The sequence below is a fragment of the Monomorium pharaonis genome, chromosome 6 (genome assembly GCF_013373865.1).
Source record: "Monomorium pharaonis isolate MP-MQ-018 chromosome 6, ASM1337386v2, whole genome shotgun sequence".
Taxonomy (NCBI): Eukaryota; Metazoa; Arthropoda; class Insecta; order Hymenoptera; family Formicidae; genus Monomorium; species Monomorium pharaonis.
In genome coordinates, this window is record NC_050472.1 from 17,824,106 (window position 1) to 17,838,209 (window position 14,104).

General features: G+C 28.7%; 1 protein-coding gene across 29 annotated transcripts in view; it reads left to right on the forward strand.

The window, feature by feature from the left end:
* LOC105833660 (liprin-alpha-1) overlaps positions 1 to 8,274 on the forward strand; it is a 420,505-nt gene extending 412,231 nt beyond the window's left edge. For all 29 annotated transcript variants that reach the window (XM_036289154.1, XM_036289155.1, XM_036289153.1 and 26 more), the window contains one exon: positions 4,841 to 8,274. In XM_036289154.1, the coding sequence (XP_036145047.1) occupies positions 4,841 to 4,924 (84 nt within the window). In that variant the 3' untranslated portion in view covers positions 4,925 to 8,274. The remainder of the gene's footprint in view (positions 1 to 4,840) is intronic.
* The last annotated feature ends 5,830 nt before the right edge of the window (positions 8,275 to 14,104 follow it).

Sequence of the window (14,104 nt, forward strand, 5' to 3'; positions counted from 1 at the left end):
ACTTTTTGTCAATTCTCGTGCCCCTGTCAAGTTTGTAACCATCTCTCGCGCGGAAAGCAAAAGTACAAATCTGTCCCGAGCGACGACGATAATAATGACGACGTTTCTTAAAAATTTTACTCTTGTTGCGAAACTTTAAATCGCGATATCTTCGTTCGTAAGTAACGAAAAAATAAAAACTTTTTTGTTATATAAATCGGATGCAAGCTATCCATTAAGCTTGTTTAGAAATCAATTGATTCAGTCGTTATTGAGATCCGATAATCTACGGAATTTTGCAAACGGCGTCTCGCGTAAATAGAGGCACGGCAGTGCCTCGCGCGCGTACTTAGCGCGAGGCACTACCATGCCTCTTAATAAAGAAAAATATTATTTACATTAAAATGTTTATGTAAAAAATTAATTTGTTATTATAAAATAAATATTAAATAAATGTCAATTAATAATTACAAAAAATAAATATTTGGTAAAACAACGTTAAAATGTTCATGTAAAAAACATTTTTTACACTTGTCTTTTTACATATATTTATATTATATATGTATTACATATGTTAATATCGATATATCGCGATATAGATTTGACAAAACTTATCAATTAGCGCAGGCGTGCAGTGTGTTGCGTGCATATGTCGATCGATATCTCGGTTGATATTCTCGCACATGTGTCGTACGGTCGCAACATGTGAGCACTGCTGGCTGCTGCCGACTGTTTTCGCACAATCACACCATTTATTTCCTTTATTCTATGAGTTGTAATTTTATAGTTGCTGTGATTCCGCGCTTCTTAGAAAATCGAAAATCTTTGCGCTAAGCGTTTTTCTATTCCAATAAAAAGCGATTAAGGGGATGCTGGACTGCCTGTCAAACTTGATCGATAATGTAGAGTCATTCGTGCATATTATTAATGAGATTTTGTATGTATTTCTTTTATTTGATTTGAAAATTCTTTTCCAGAATCAAAGTACACATATTAATATCAATCTGTGAATTGGATTTTATATCGAGAACCAAACTTTTTTTTTCATATTACTCTATTTATCGACTTCTTCCGAATCCGCACTCACACATACATACGAGATTTTCCTTATAAGAAATCATTATACTGCAGCGTCTAGGCTTATTTCTGAAAGCACAGAATTGTTTTTTCTTGTAATGCAATGGGCGAGGCACGCTTGTTTTGTACGTATAACGTCTAAAACTTTTATACGCAGCAAATGTTTTCACGAGTCGACCGCAGGAGTCGATCACAAAACTGTAATTTTTTAATTTTTGTTCGTTTTTCATATAAACTTGTGTACTGCGCACTCCGTTAGTGTCCACATTTTAATTCTGGAGAAGGATTTTTAACCCATACGGAAAGAAACTATTAAAAACTATTGAAAAATAATTATTCAAAACTATTGAGAGAACTATTTGAAATTTTAAGTAGTAAATTCGGACATTACTATTGGAATCGTCAATAGTTTACTATTGAAATGAATAGTAACTTTTGTTAGTAAATTGAGAGAAATATTTGAAATTTCAAGTAGTAAATTCGGACATTACTATTGGAATCGTCAATAGTTTACTATTGAAATGAATATATAGTAACTGTAGGTATTTACTATTCATTACTATTGGAATCGTCAATAGTTTTCTATTAAAGTAAATAGTAACTATAGGTATTTACTATTTATTACTATTGGAATCGTCAATAGTTTCCCGGGAAAAAATGGTCCATACATGATCGTATATGATTATACGTAAGCATATAAAATCATACATAAAACAATATATAATTTTGTATATTAATATATGATCGTATATAATCATGAATAATTGAGTATATAATCGCACATGATCATATTCATTCATGTATGGATTTGTATGGAACCATATAGGAATATATAAAGGCTATTATATGATTATTTATGATCATGTATGATTCCATATTGTAGCCGAACTCACATTTGTACGATCTTGCATGATCGTACACGATCGTATACATTCATGTATGGATTTGTATGGAACCATACATGAATATATAAGGGTTGCTGTAAGACCATCCATGATCATATATGATTCCATATTGCAGCCGAACTCCCATTTGTATGGTCTTGCATGATTGTACATGATCGTATACATTCATGCATGGATTTGTATGGAACTATACATGCTATTGTATGGCCATCCATGGTCATATATAATTCCATATTGCAGCCGAACTCCCATTTGTACGATCTTGCAATCCATATATGATCGTATACCTTCATGTATGGATTTGTATGGAACCATACATGAATATATAAAGGATGTTGTATGACCATCCATGGTCATATATAATTACGTATAGTAGCCGAACTCTCATTCGCGTCTATATAGTTCGCAAGATCGCCACTAGGCGAAGGCACGGCGCTTCTCCTTCTCGTGAGAAAATTTATTCCAAAAGGCTTATATAAGAAAACCATCACTCACGGCAAAGTGTAGTATATATTGTTTTTGTTATACGAAGAGAGTTCGTTATATGATTAATTTACGATCATGAAAGATCGTGTGAATGAAAATTTAGCTACTGTATGGAATTGTATATATTATATAGTTACATAAATATATGCTCCGCCGACACGACTGCATATATGATTATGCATGATCATATATGATCATGTGTGGACACTCTATACACAATCAGGTATGATCGTATATGACCATACATAAGCATATATGGTTAGATACGATCATGCATAATCATGTCAGGTCAAAACTTATACATGATCATGTATGGAGTCATATATGATCACGCATGTGCGTTTTTTCCCGGGTTACTATTAAAGTGAATAATAACTATAGGCGTATGTCAATAGTAATGAATAGTAATGTTCGAATTTACTACTTTAAATTTTGTAGTTTTCTTAATAATTTTGAATAGTTATTTTTAATAGTTTTCGATAGTATAATGTAGTAAGTTATACTATTTAGTTTACTAGGTATAACTACTAGGTATACATGTACGCACGCGCGCGCGCGTTTGTGTGTGTGTGTGTGTGTGTGTGTGTGTGTGTGTGTGTGTGTGTGTGTGTGTGTGAAATATTTTGAAGCCAAATATAAAAAAATATCATGTGTTTGGATTTACAATTATTATCAAATTATTAGTAATATTACTCACGAATAGTTACAATTCATGTAGTTGCTATTCAATTACTGTTTAGTTAGGTTGTAAATAATTATTATTCGGAACTATGCACCAATAGTCGTAGTTACTATTCAATTGCTGTTCAGTTATGTAGTTACGATTAGTTACTATTTGAAACTATTCACCAACAGTCGTAGTTATTTTTCAATTACTCTTCGGTTACATAGTCACAAATAGTTACTATTCAGAACTATTGACCAACAATTGTAGTTACTATTCAATTACTATTTAAGCACGTAGTCACTAATAGTTACTATTCAAGTTACTACAGAAATTGAATAGTAACTATAAAAATTTGAATAGTTCTTAATGGTTCTCAATAGTTCCTTTCCGTACGGGAATTCTGTGTAATCAATAAAAAGATTTTTTAGTGGAATAATAATCGCGTTTAATCGGTAAAACAGACCTATCTCCAGCATCCCCTTAAGGTGGGTGTCTACATTAGGAAGCCAAAATTAAGCACTTTTTTATGATTTTTTTCTAATGAATCTAAGCAATGGATCTTTTTACGATTTTTATCACTTATTGTGCATGTCTTTAGGTACCCAAAACAATTTTTATTATAAAATTTTATTTATATAATTATAAGTTGTAAGCAAAAATGCACAACTGCCTTAAAAAATTCCTTCCACACTGCGTGCAGGATAGCGTCCAGTAGAATGGACTGAAAGGAAAAAACTAAAGTTTTTGTAAAGTTTATGAGTATAGCTTTTAAGTAAACCTGAGAAAGCCATATATTTATTATAAAAAATTTATAAAATTTATAAACTTTTTTTAAATAATTTTTTTTTACATGACTTTTAATTTATATTTTAGGTTCACATAGAAGATAATTTAATAATCTTTAATTAAAAAAAAAAAAAGATCCGTCGATTAATTTTTTTTAATCATGTACGCAATTTCGAAAAAAGTAGTTTCGAGAAAAACGCGTTTAAAGTTTTCGATCAAAGAAAAAAGTTGATAAAAGCTTGCTAATGATTGTTTATCCGTATCGAATATTATTGAGTTCTAGAGGCATATATTACATATATCTACAAAACAGTACAATTAGTACTGTATTATTAATATGTTACTCTTCATCACTTATATTTTAAAAGTGATGTAAACTCTCGCAAGAGAGAGGACAGTGATCTTTAATAGTATCTTGTCGGTAGTAATAAACATTGGCTGCGTTTTGATATACATGCACTATCAGTAATAAAAATCTAGATTATACGTAACATGAACCTTATCCAGCAGATTTCAACTAAAAGTTATATAACAATTGTATAACTGTTATTATAATTTTCCTACTCAACAATCTAACTTGTATAACTTAAAATAGTAATATAACAGTTAATGATTGAATAGGCAATTATAACTGTTAAATAACTTTTAGTTGATGTTTGCTGGGTAAATTTTTATTGAATTTCAAAACACAGTAACTTATAAACCACAAAAGAGCGAGAAACTATTTAAAGTTTTAAAAGTTATAAACCATAAAATGTAAAGACATTGAATTAATTTACACGCCTAATATAATTGAAATTTTAATGCATATTTATTAAAATTTTATAAAATTTAATGAAATGTCAAGTTAAAATTTCAATAAAATTTTTCTATTAGAATATACTTGCACTTAATTGTAGTGTAACAAGAGTTTTAGAAACAAAATATTTTATTTTTATAGGCAAGACAATTATTAGAGATGGAATTTTCCAATCTATTGTCGATGGCAACGGAAAGGCGTCTGGATGACAACATGAAATCCTGATCCATCTCGTCAAGTCGGCTGTCACATATTCAACCGCATCATGTCTAGTCCTAAACCCCAGCTATTTCTACTATCTTTGCGCAAAGTGTGTTGTAAAAGTTGTAAGAGCTTTAAGTATTACGTTAGGAGTATCTTCATATTGTTATGACAAAATGTGACATTTGATAATACCGAGGTGTGTTTTGACATAAGCTGTTAAGATAAACTTACACAATTATATATTTAAGAATCGTCGATTGATTTTTATGCCGCGCGCATGTATAAATTGATGCGCCACACACATACAAATTACATACTTTTCGACAGTGAGAAAAAGAGAAGATAGTTATTTCTCTTTTATATAGATATCGAAATGTAGCAGGCAGTCATGGGATTATATTATTAAAAAGACGAGACAATGTATAAATAGTACTCTCCTTAAAAGCACAAGATATCAATTGCAGACAATTAACGACAATAATTCTTTCTGAGTTAGTTTTATTTGTTTATAAAGTAATAAATAATAAGTTTTAGTATTACGATATCGTGTAGTAAAATATATTTGTCATACAATTTTGTACAACAACGTGTACTTATGATGTTCAATAAATATATAAAACAAAATAAGTTAATACTTTGTCGAATAAATCTAGAAAAATAATGATACAAAACCAATGAAAGCCAAATTCGATAATGCTTTAATTTATTATTATTTAATAATAATTCTTAATATGATACATAATATAAACATTTTAATTCTATTCCTTTTTAATATAAATAAATTAATTATAATAAATCGCAATTCTTCTCGATTTAATATTCTTACTTAATACATGGAATGATCAAAGAGAGGTTCATGATGAAAGCAATGTCAGGTTTCATAAAATTCCAAAAAGATTACAAGATTACGATTGAGTGGATATTAATGATAGCTAGTGATCATCTATCATTGAAGATAGAATACTAGTGTAGTAATACTGTAAAACAATTATTTGGAAATTATATATCATGTCACCAATTATTATTGACTTTTAAGCAAATAATATTAGATTGAAATATTATACAAAATATTATTAAAGGAGGATGTAAAAAATGGGCCGATTTTTACCCCCAAAGGTATAAGTAAAAGGAATAGTGTTTTTTTTATAGATTTTGACCTCCTAAATACGAAAAAATATTGAGAAATTTGTGGGTGTTGGAGAACACTGTAAAAATTGAACAAAAATATTTGTAAATTGTAGTAATTTACCTCGATAACCATTTCTGTTGTGACAAATGTTGGTAATAGATTCTGTTGCCAAAAAGACGACAAATCAGAAACATATCTTATCATTGCAAACTGTTAGCAGATATTCAGCAAATATTTAGCAATGTCTGTCATCAGAATACGTGACAAAATAATAGTGAACTGCGAGCAGATTTATTAAAAGTATTGATGACAGATTGACGACAAACACCAAACAATATCATCAAATTGCCTGTAGAAATGCAACAATATTTGTGCGTCAAAGTACGCGACAGATTGATACCAGAAACGCAGCAGATCTGTCCAAATGTTAAATTGGCAATAAAAAGCGCGGCACCGTCGATAGGCGGCCTACTCTCTCAGAAGTAAAATGCAACCAACTCTCTACATAAAGACCACTCGCAGCGCGACTAAGGTAAGCAAAAATTACCTTCCTTCGCTGCGCCTGTGGAGGTGTCCGATGTGGCGGAGGACCACCACATTATACTTTTATGATACAATACTGGTAGTATTTTTATTTTTTTAGAGTGACATTTAACTACAAGAAATTTAATGAAATTAATTGCATCTAGAATCGACGATATACCTGCGATATAAAGGAAGAAAATAGATAGACCAATTGAGGCCCTTCTATAGGAAATATTAGATGCTAAGGAGAGTGAGGGGTTAATTATTCAATCTGTTCCTACCCCTGAATTAATAAATCTTTCCAGGAGATTGCCTACATCTATTCTCAAATAAAATTATAACTATAAAAATGAAAAGATTCGACAAATATGTCGCCAATCTGTCGTCATTTATGAATATAGATCTACTGCATATTTGGCGCAAATCTGCTGTGAGTTTACGTTGCAACACCTGTTCTCAATTTGCTGTGTAAATTTGTCATTGTATTGCTAGTGACAGATCTGCTCTGGTGTTGCACCCAATTTGATATCAGGATTTCATGACAATTTTTGCTTGCAATTGGGACGCACTCGAGGACACAGTAGGCCATGATTTTGGCAGCCTAATTCCGCAAAAAATTTTTAGCAGTCTGCTGACAATTTGGCAGCAAATGGTTAGCTGGGTTAAATGATGTATTGAGCCATTACAAAACCCATCCGTATAAGTTTTTTGGGGAGGTTAAAGGGAAAAAAGATAAAAGAAGATGTGTTTTGTGTACGTTTGTAAGGGAAAATGTAAGCAATTAAATGTGGAAACAGAGGTACTTGCAAAAATCTGTGTTTTGTGTACGTTTGTAAGGGAAAATGTAAGCAATTAAATGTGGAAACAGAGGTACTTGCAAAAATCTGAAAATAATTTGAAGAACAAGAACTTCTGATTGTGTATATAAGTGTTATTTTCTTTTTTCTTTTTTTATTTTTTATTTAATTAAAATGTAAAAAAATGATGAAAATTGAAATTTACAAAAAAAAAAAAATAAAAATATATAGAAATAAAAATGCAACACATTAAAAACAAAAAAAAGAAAAATGGAACCAATATCTTGTCGTGGCCATTCTCATTGCGGTTTCGGGTTTGGCGAATGAGATTAAAAAAAGCGAAAGATACAATAAGATAGTTTTGCAAAGGTGAAGTGGACAAAGCATACTCACACACAGTTTGCAAAATTATAGCAAGTTTACAAAATGACATAAGTAAATAAATCAAAGAATCTATTTACACTTATATACACAGTCAGAAGTTTAATTGCTTACATTTTCACTTATAAACGCATATAAAACGTACTTTTTTTTATCTTTTTTCTCTTAGACCTTAAAAAAGAAACTTATATGGGTTTTGTAATGGCTCAACACATCATCCTTTCTACAATTTACCACATTCTTCTTGTTCAATTTTCACGGTGTTTCCCAATGCCCACAAACATCTCAATATTTTTTTCGTATTTAAGAGGTCAAAATCTATAAAAAACACTATTCCTTTTACTTTCACCTTCGGAGGCAAAAATCGGCCCATTTTTAACATCCTCCCTTGGCTCTTGTTGACATTGTATCATTATTTTTTTAACTAAATACTTTGTATCGCACAAAGATGTGAAAAAAAACCCAAATCTGTCGATATCGATGCTTTTGAGGAAATTGTTCATATATAAGGTGTCCTGTAATTGGTAATTTAATCGAAAGAATAATTACATAAAAAACTAAGATAAAAATGTTGCGTGAATTTTTTTTACAAAAAATTTTGATTTTGTTAAACAGATGAATGCAAATAATTGAATAAATTTTACTACCGAATTCACTTTAATATCTATTTGAATATAAACAATAAAACTTTATTTTTCAATCTAAAATAAGCTTATTATTTAATATACATATATATTTTTTATAAATTTGAATTATTTTTAATTATACACAAGGTACTCTCCATATAATCTAAATATAAAAATATTTTTATCATAATTTTATGATAGAAAGTATGTTTGAAAATATATTTAAAAATATATGAAAATATAAAAAAAAGAATAAAGAAGATATTTATTTCTCTTCCAAGGTCACAATTTTTAATATTTCCAGATTTTTTATAACATGAAACAATACGATTTATTTTATATGAAACAATTTCCTAAAAATATATTTATAAAATTATTAAAGTAACATTGTTTTAAAGCAAATATTCTATGAGATATACTCTGAATTATACTTTATTCCATTTTGACGAGATGTTCACATAGAAAATATTTACTTTTCGATGATATTACCTTAATATTTTTATATACAAAATAATGAAATATATAAGGGGCATACATTTAATAATAACAATGTTGCACTTGTAAAAATAGAATCATTAATAGATTTTACTTGTGCGTGTGTATGTACGTGCGTGCGTGCATGTATGCGTACGTGTGTGTGCAAAAGTAATTATTCTAAATCAAAATATTTCGACAATGGTAATAAATATTTTTATTTATACTTTATGTAACATTTTTATTTTATTGTATATATTTATTATATATATTTTATTATATACATACATATATATATGCGTAAATATGCATGCACGCACGCATGCACGCGCACACACACACACACACACACGCGCGCGCGCATAAATATGTTTATATTTAAGAAACTTCTTCCCATTTATGTTCTTTCCCATTTATAGGACACCCTGTATATATCGTACAATTATACATATACGAAGCTGCTATATTTCCGTTTCTACAGTATCTGATCTATAGTATAGAACTAAAAAACACTGGTCATATAAATTATTTCTCTTTACAGACGAAGCTCCCGAATATTTGGTTACTTTGATTCGAATATTTCGAATATTTCTAGTGTTATGTATTAGAACATGTATACTACCGCATAATATCTCATACGGCACAGAACATTCCATGTTGCAGTAACTTTTTGTTCAAACGTTGCAATTTTTCTACAATGTTGGTAAAGTGTTGGAAAAATATTGCAATGTTGCCACAACATTTTAAAAATATTTTATTGTATTCTGTGCTGTATGAAATGTATATTGCATAATTATATGCGAGCGAACAGATTGCAAGTGCTCGTTTTTGTTTACTAAAAGAATTTGGGATAAACATTTTATATTATAATATATTTGTAAATGTGCGGTTATATATACGAACATGTGTTGATAAATGTATTGTAAGATTAAACCACTTTTTATTTATATTTTGTAAACGAGGCTACTGACCAATTTTATGCGTATCATTTACAATAATTATAGAATTTCGTGGCCAATAACCCTAGGCAGAACATTCCAACAACATTATTGCAATATTGCTGAAGTGTTATACCGTATTTTGTGTTATATTGAAATGAGCCTATACAGCACAAAATACAATATAATTCAGCAATATTGTGCAATATTATAATAATATTACAATATTGCAGAAACATTGCAAAGTGACTGCAATATTTCTGCAGTATTACTGAAATGTTCTGTATTGTATAGGATTATGCTGTTATTTTATGTTACATATGTAATTAATAAGCATGGTCGGTACCAGAGCAATGCAGTGCATATAGTTGCGATAAGATAACTGTACGATCGTGCGGAAAAATTAATCATAGTGATGATTAAGACCATATGGAAACAATGTTGCTGAAGACAATGATCACATAATGGTAATTATTATTGCCAATTAGATAATTATACGTCAAGTGGAACTGAAAATGTATGAAAGACTGATCATGATTGTAATAACAAACTATTCAATATAAAAAGGAAGGAAAAAAAAGATGATCACAATAATGATAAATTATAAATACAGATGTTGTTAATGTTGTTAATACTTGAGCTTATCATTGTTATTGATGTTTGTTTCTGACAAATTGTAACTCTTCTTGCAAACTATTTATTTGTCATAGAATTCATGATTCTGTACGACCTTTCAAATGGGCGTAAATGTACCAAATAGTTTCTACCAAAGATTTTATATAATGTCTACATATTGGACATAAAATCCAGTATGTAGACATTAATTCGTCGATAGATATACGCAGAAAAGATGCAAAATTAGCGCTTTTAATGTAATATCTTAGTTAAATCTATCAAAAACAAATTCCATAGTGTTTGTGTCAACAAAATACTAGCAAAAACATATGTAACAGAATTTGCTAACAATATTATAAAAAATTGACCGCCAAAAGTGAGTAAAAAATCTGTCATTTTATAACTAATAAAATATATTTTATTTAAATACAGTTAACACTTTCGGTATGTGATGTTAAAATGAAAGATAAAATATGTAGCCCATTTATATATACATACATATATATATATATATATATATATATATATATATAGATTTAGATGATAATACATATACTCAAACAACACGAAATACAAAATGTAACATTTTAATAACAATATTATAATAACATTACAATATATTTAGCAATATTGCAAAAATGTTACAAAATTTCTGTAATATTATTGGAATATTTAGTTATACTAATAAGGATTTTAAAGATTATTAATTATGAATTTGATATCATAATTTTAAATTTTAAACATAAAAATGAAAATTGTCTATATTGGTCGGCAACATGTATTGATATCTAATAATAATTTGTATAAATTTTTACTATTTCCACGCACGAATTGCGCGTAGCAATTTTGTTAGGCTTGAAACACAGCTTGTATGTAAAGCCAAAATCTGTAGATTCACAAATTAACCTACCGACTATATATTTATAGGTCTAAAACACCCAAGACAAATAATATTTGCTCGTAAGTTTAAAACTGGCAAGCCTGTATTTTGTTTCCTGCTTAAAAAATGTAGGTGATAGAAAATGATTACTATAACATTGTCAACTATAATATTATCAGATATTTTGTGAATTCTTTGAGATTTATTTACTTGAAAATAAAGAAAATAGCATCTGGCACAACAGACCAATAGATACAATCCGAAGGGAGTAAAAAAAACAATTCAGTTGATTGGTTAAATTGAAATTGTATAGTATTGATGCTCTGAAGCGTCTATAAGATTTTCAATCTCCGGAAACAAATTGTAAAAAATTTATTGCAAAAATAGTACCTTAATCGGAATTAAAACCTGGATCTTTTTATGTCCTATGCGAGTATCTTACTAATTCAATTATTAAGGCATATGGTATTATTTTTCACAATAACGAATGTTATATTAAAAAATATAACTTTTCAAGCATTTTTTTCACGTAAAATCAACAATAATAACTGAAATAAGGACTGATGAAAATGTCAAACATAAAGATGAAAATGATCTATATTCTTTAGCAGCTGATGTTGAAGCCTAATAATAAATAATTTGTGTATTTACTTTTTTACAGTAATTGCTGAATAAAATATTAGGCACATACAAACACATATTACATATAAATAAACCAGTTGGTAAGTTACAGAGTGTGAATCAAAAAACTTCGCTTTGAAGGCACGTTCACAAAAATCTATTAGTTTTTGTGAGTTGTGAGGCCATTGAGACTTTTGTTGAGCAAGTTAAGAACTATTTTTACCAAAATTTAATCCGAAAACCAATTTTCACAAAATCTGTGCAAAATCCTTTGAAATTTTTGATCTTAGAAACGTTTTTAGAAAATATTCCAATAAAGTTGCAACATTTTGTAAAATTTTTTTGATATTGAAATATTGCAATGTTGTAATATTATTAAAATGTTATATTATTGTTTGAACCATAAGAAACTGATTTTCGAATAATTTTTATAATACTTATTTAGAAATTCATGATAACTTGATGTTGGTAGATGTCATGTTTTTCACACTGAAAGAGCTAAAATAGATTAACTTTTTGCTGACAATCTGCTACTGAATTATAATTAATGATAAGACATTAATCCTTAGAAAGTTTCAAATTGAGCTTTTTTTCCCGAGATGTAAAGAATCAAAATTGTTAATTTCACTAACTTACGTATTGTATAATTGCGTATAATATAATTCTCTTTAGGTAAATATATATAGTTACAAGATTTTATTTTTTAGGGCGCTGTTTATTATCTTTTCCAGGACATTTTTTCCAACCAATCCTTAGGGCTACAATATAATTATTACTTTTTTCTTTTTCCAGGTCAATTTTGTAAGTATTCTCTTGAAGAACTTGTTCATCTTTTTTCAGTTCAGTATTTTTCCAATTAATTTTTGAATCAAAAACTATTTACTAGTCTATGAATTACAATAGTCCTCCCACATACGTGTGTGTGCGTGCGTGCATGCGTGCGTGATGTATGTGTGTGTAATGAAGAAAATATATAAATTAATATATGATGTAGCTGATGTAGCCTTATATTTCATTAAATTCTGATAATAGTAACATATTTAGTCTTTTATCTTTATAAACTTTTCATTTAGTGTACATAAAATAACTCGTTAAAGCACATAATATACAACAGTTAGTAAAGCATAAAATGTAAGATTGTTATTTCTTAAATTTTAAAATAATGTACAATTATTTAAGAAAAAAGTAACTGAAAAGTAACGACTTGTTATTTTTTTAGTAACTAACTGTAACGAGTTTTTTTTTCAAAATCGGTAACTTGTAATTGTAACTAGATACTTTTACAAAATAACTTTTCTAACTGGCAATTTTTCATTCCAATGTTTTAAAACAAGTTAGTAAAATTGGCAACTTTGACCCTCCATATCTCGTGAATAATAAGCTGGCTCTAGTTGAAACTTTCTAAAAATTAATGTCTCATCATAAACAATCATTCAGTACCAGGTAGAAGTCCAAATTCAAGAGTGAAAAATGGGCTATTTTTGCAGTCATTCTTTATCTTAGTTTGCTGGAATCTGTTATCAAATTGTTGGTATATTGCAAGTATATTTTAGCAAAAATTTTCTTACATTACCTCATTTTTAAACATTTTTCATATTTTAAATTTATTAAGATTAAAAAAATATATTTTTAATTTTTTTACCTTTTTCCAATTTTTATTTTTTAACCGTCAAGGAACACTCTAGGTCAATTTAATCCACATCAACTTTGTTCAAAAATATCTTTAAAGCAGTTTTAACATTGGCCGAAGGCCTCCTGATGGTAGTTTGGGGTTTATGATATATTATATTTTTATTATACTATTATAATTTTATTATTAAAATATTTAATAATAATAATAACAAAGTCCAACAAAAAAAATTATTTTTTGCGCAAATACAACAAACAATGTTTTCTGATCAATTTGAAGTCGCTGAATCTGAATCTGACTGCAGAATTTACCTGTCACGTCAGGCTTTTAACATATTCTTTACCAAAGTACCAAAAAAGGATGATTTGAGAATCTATCCGTTCAAATAACACATTCAAAAACGTAACATTGTACCTTGTTGCATAACAAAGATCCAATAACTCAATATACATAAATAAACCTTTAAAACATTGATAAGCACGTAAGTTCGCAGTCCACAAGCTTAAATTGCTTAAGATGGACTTCTACAAGTCTGAAACTTTTGAAGACCAAACCTGTAAATGAGAAACAACATCATCTATTGGA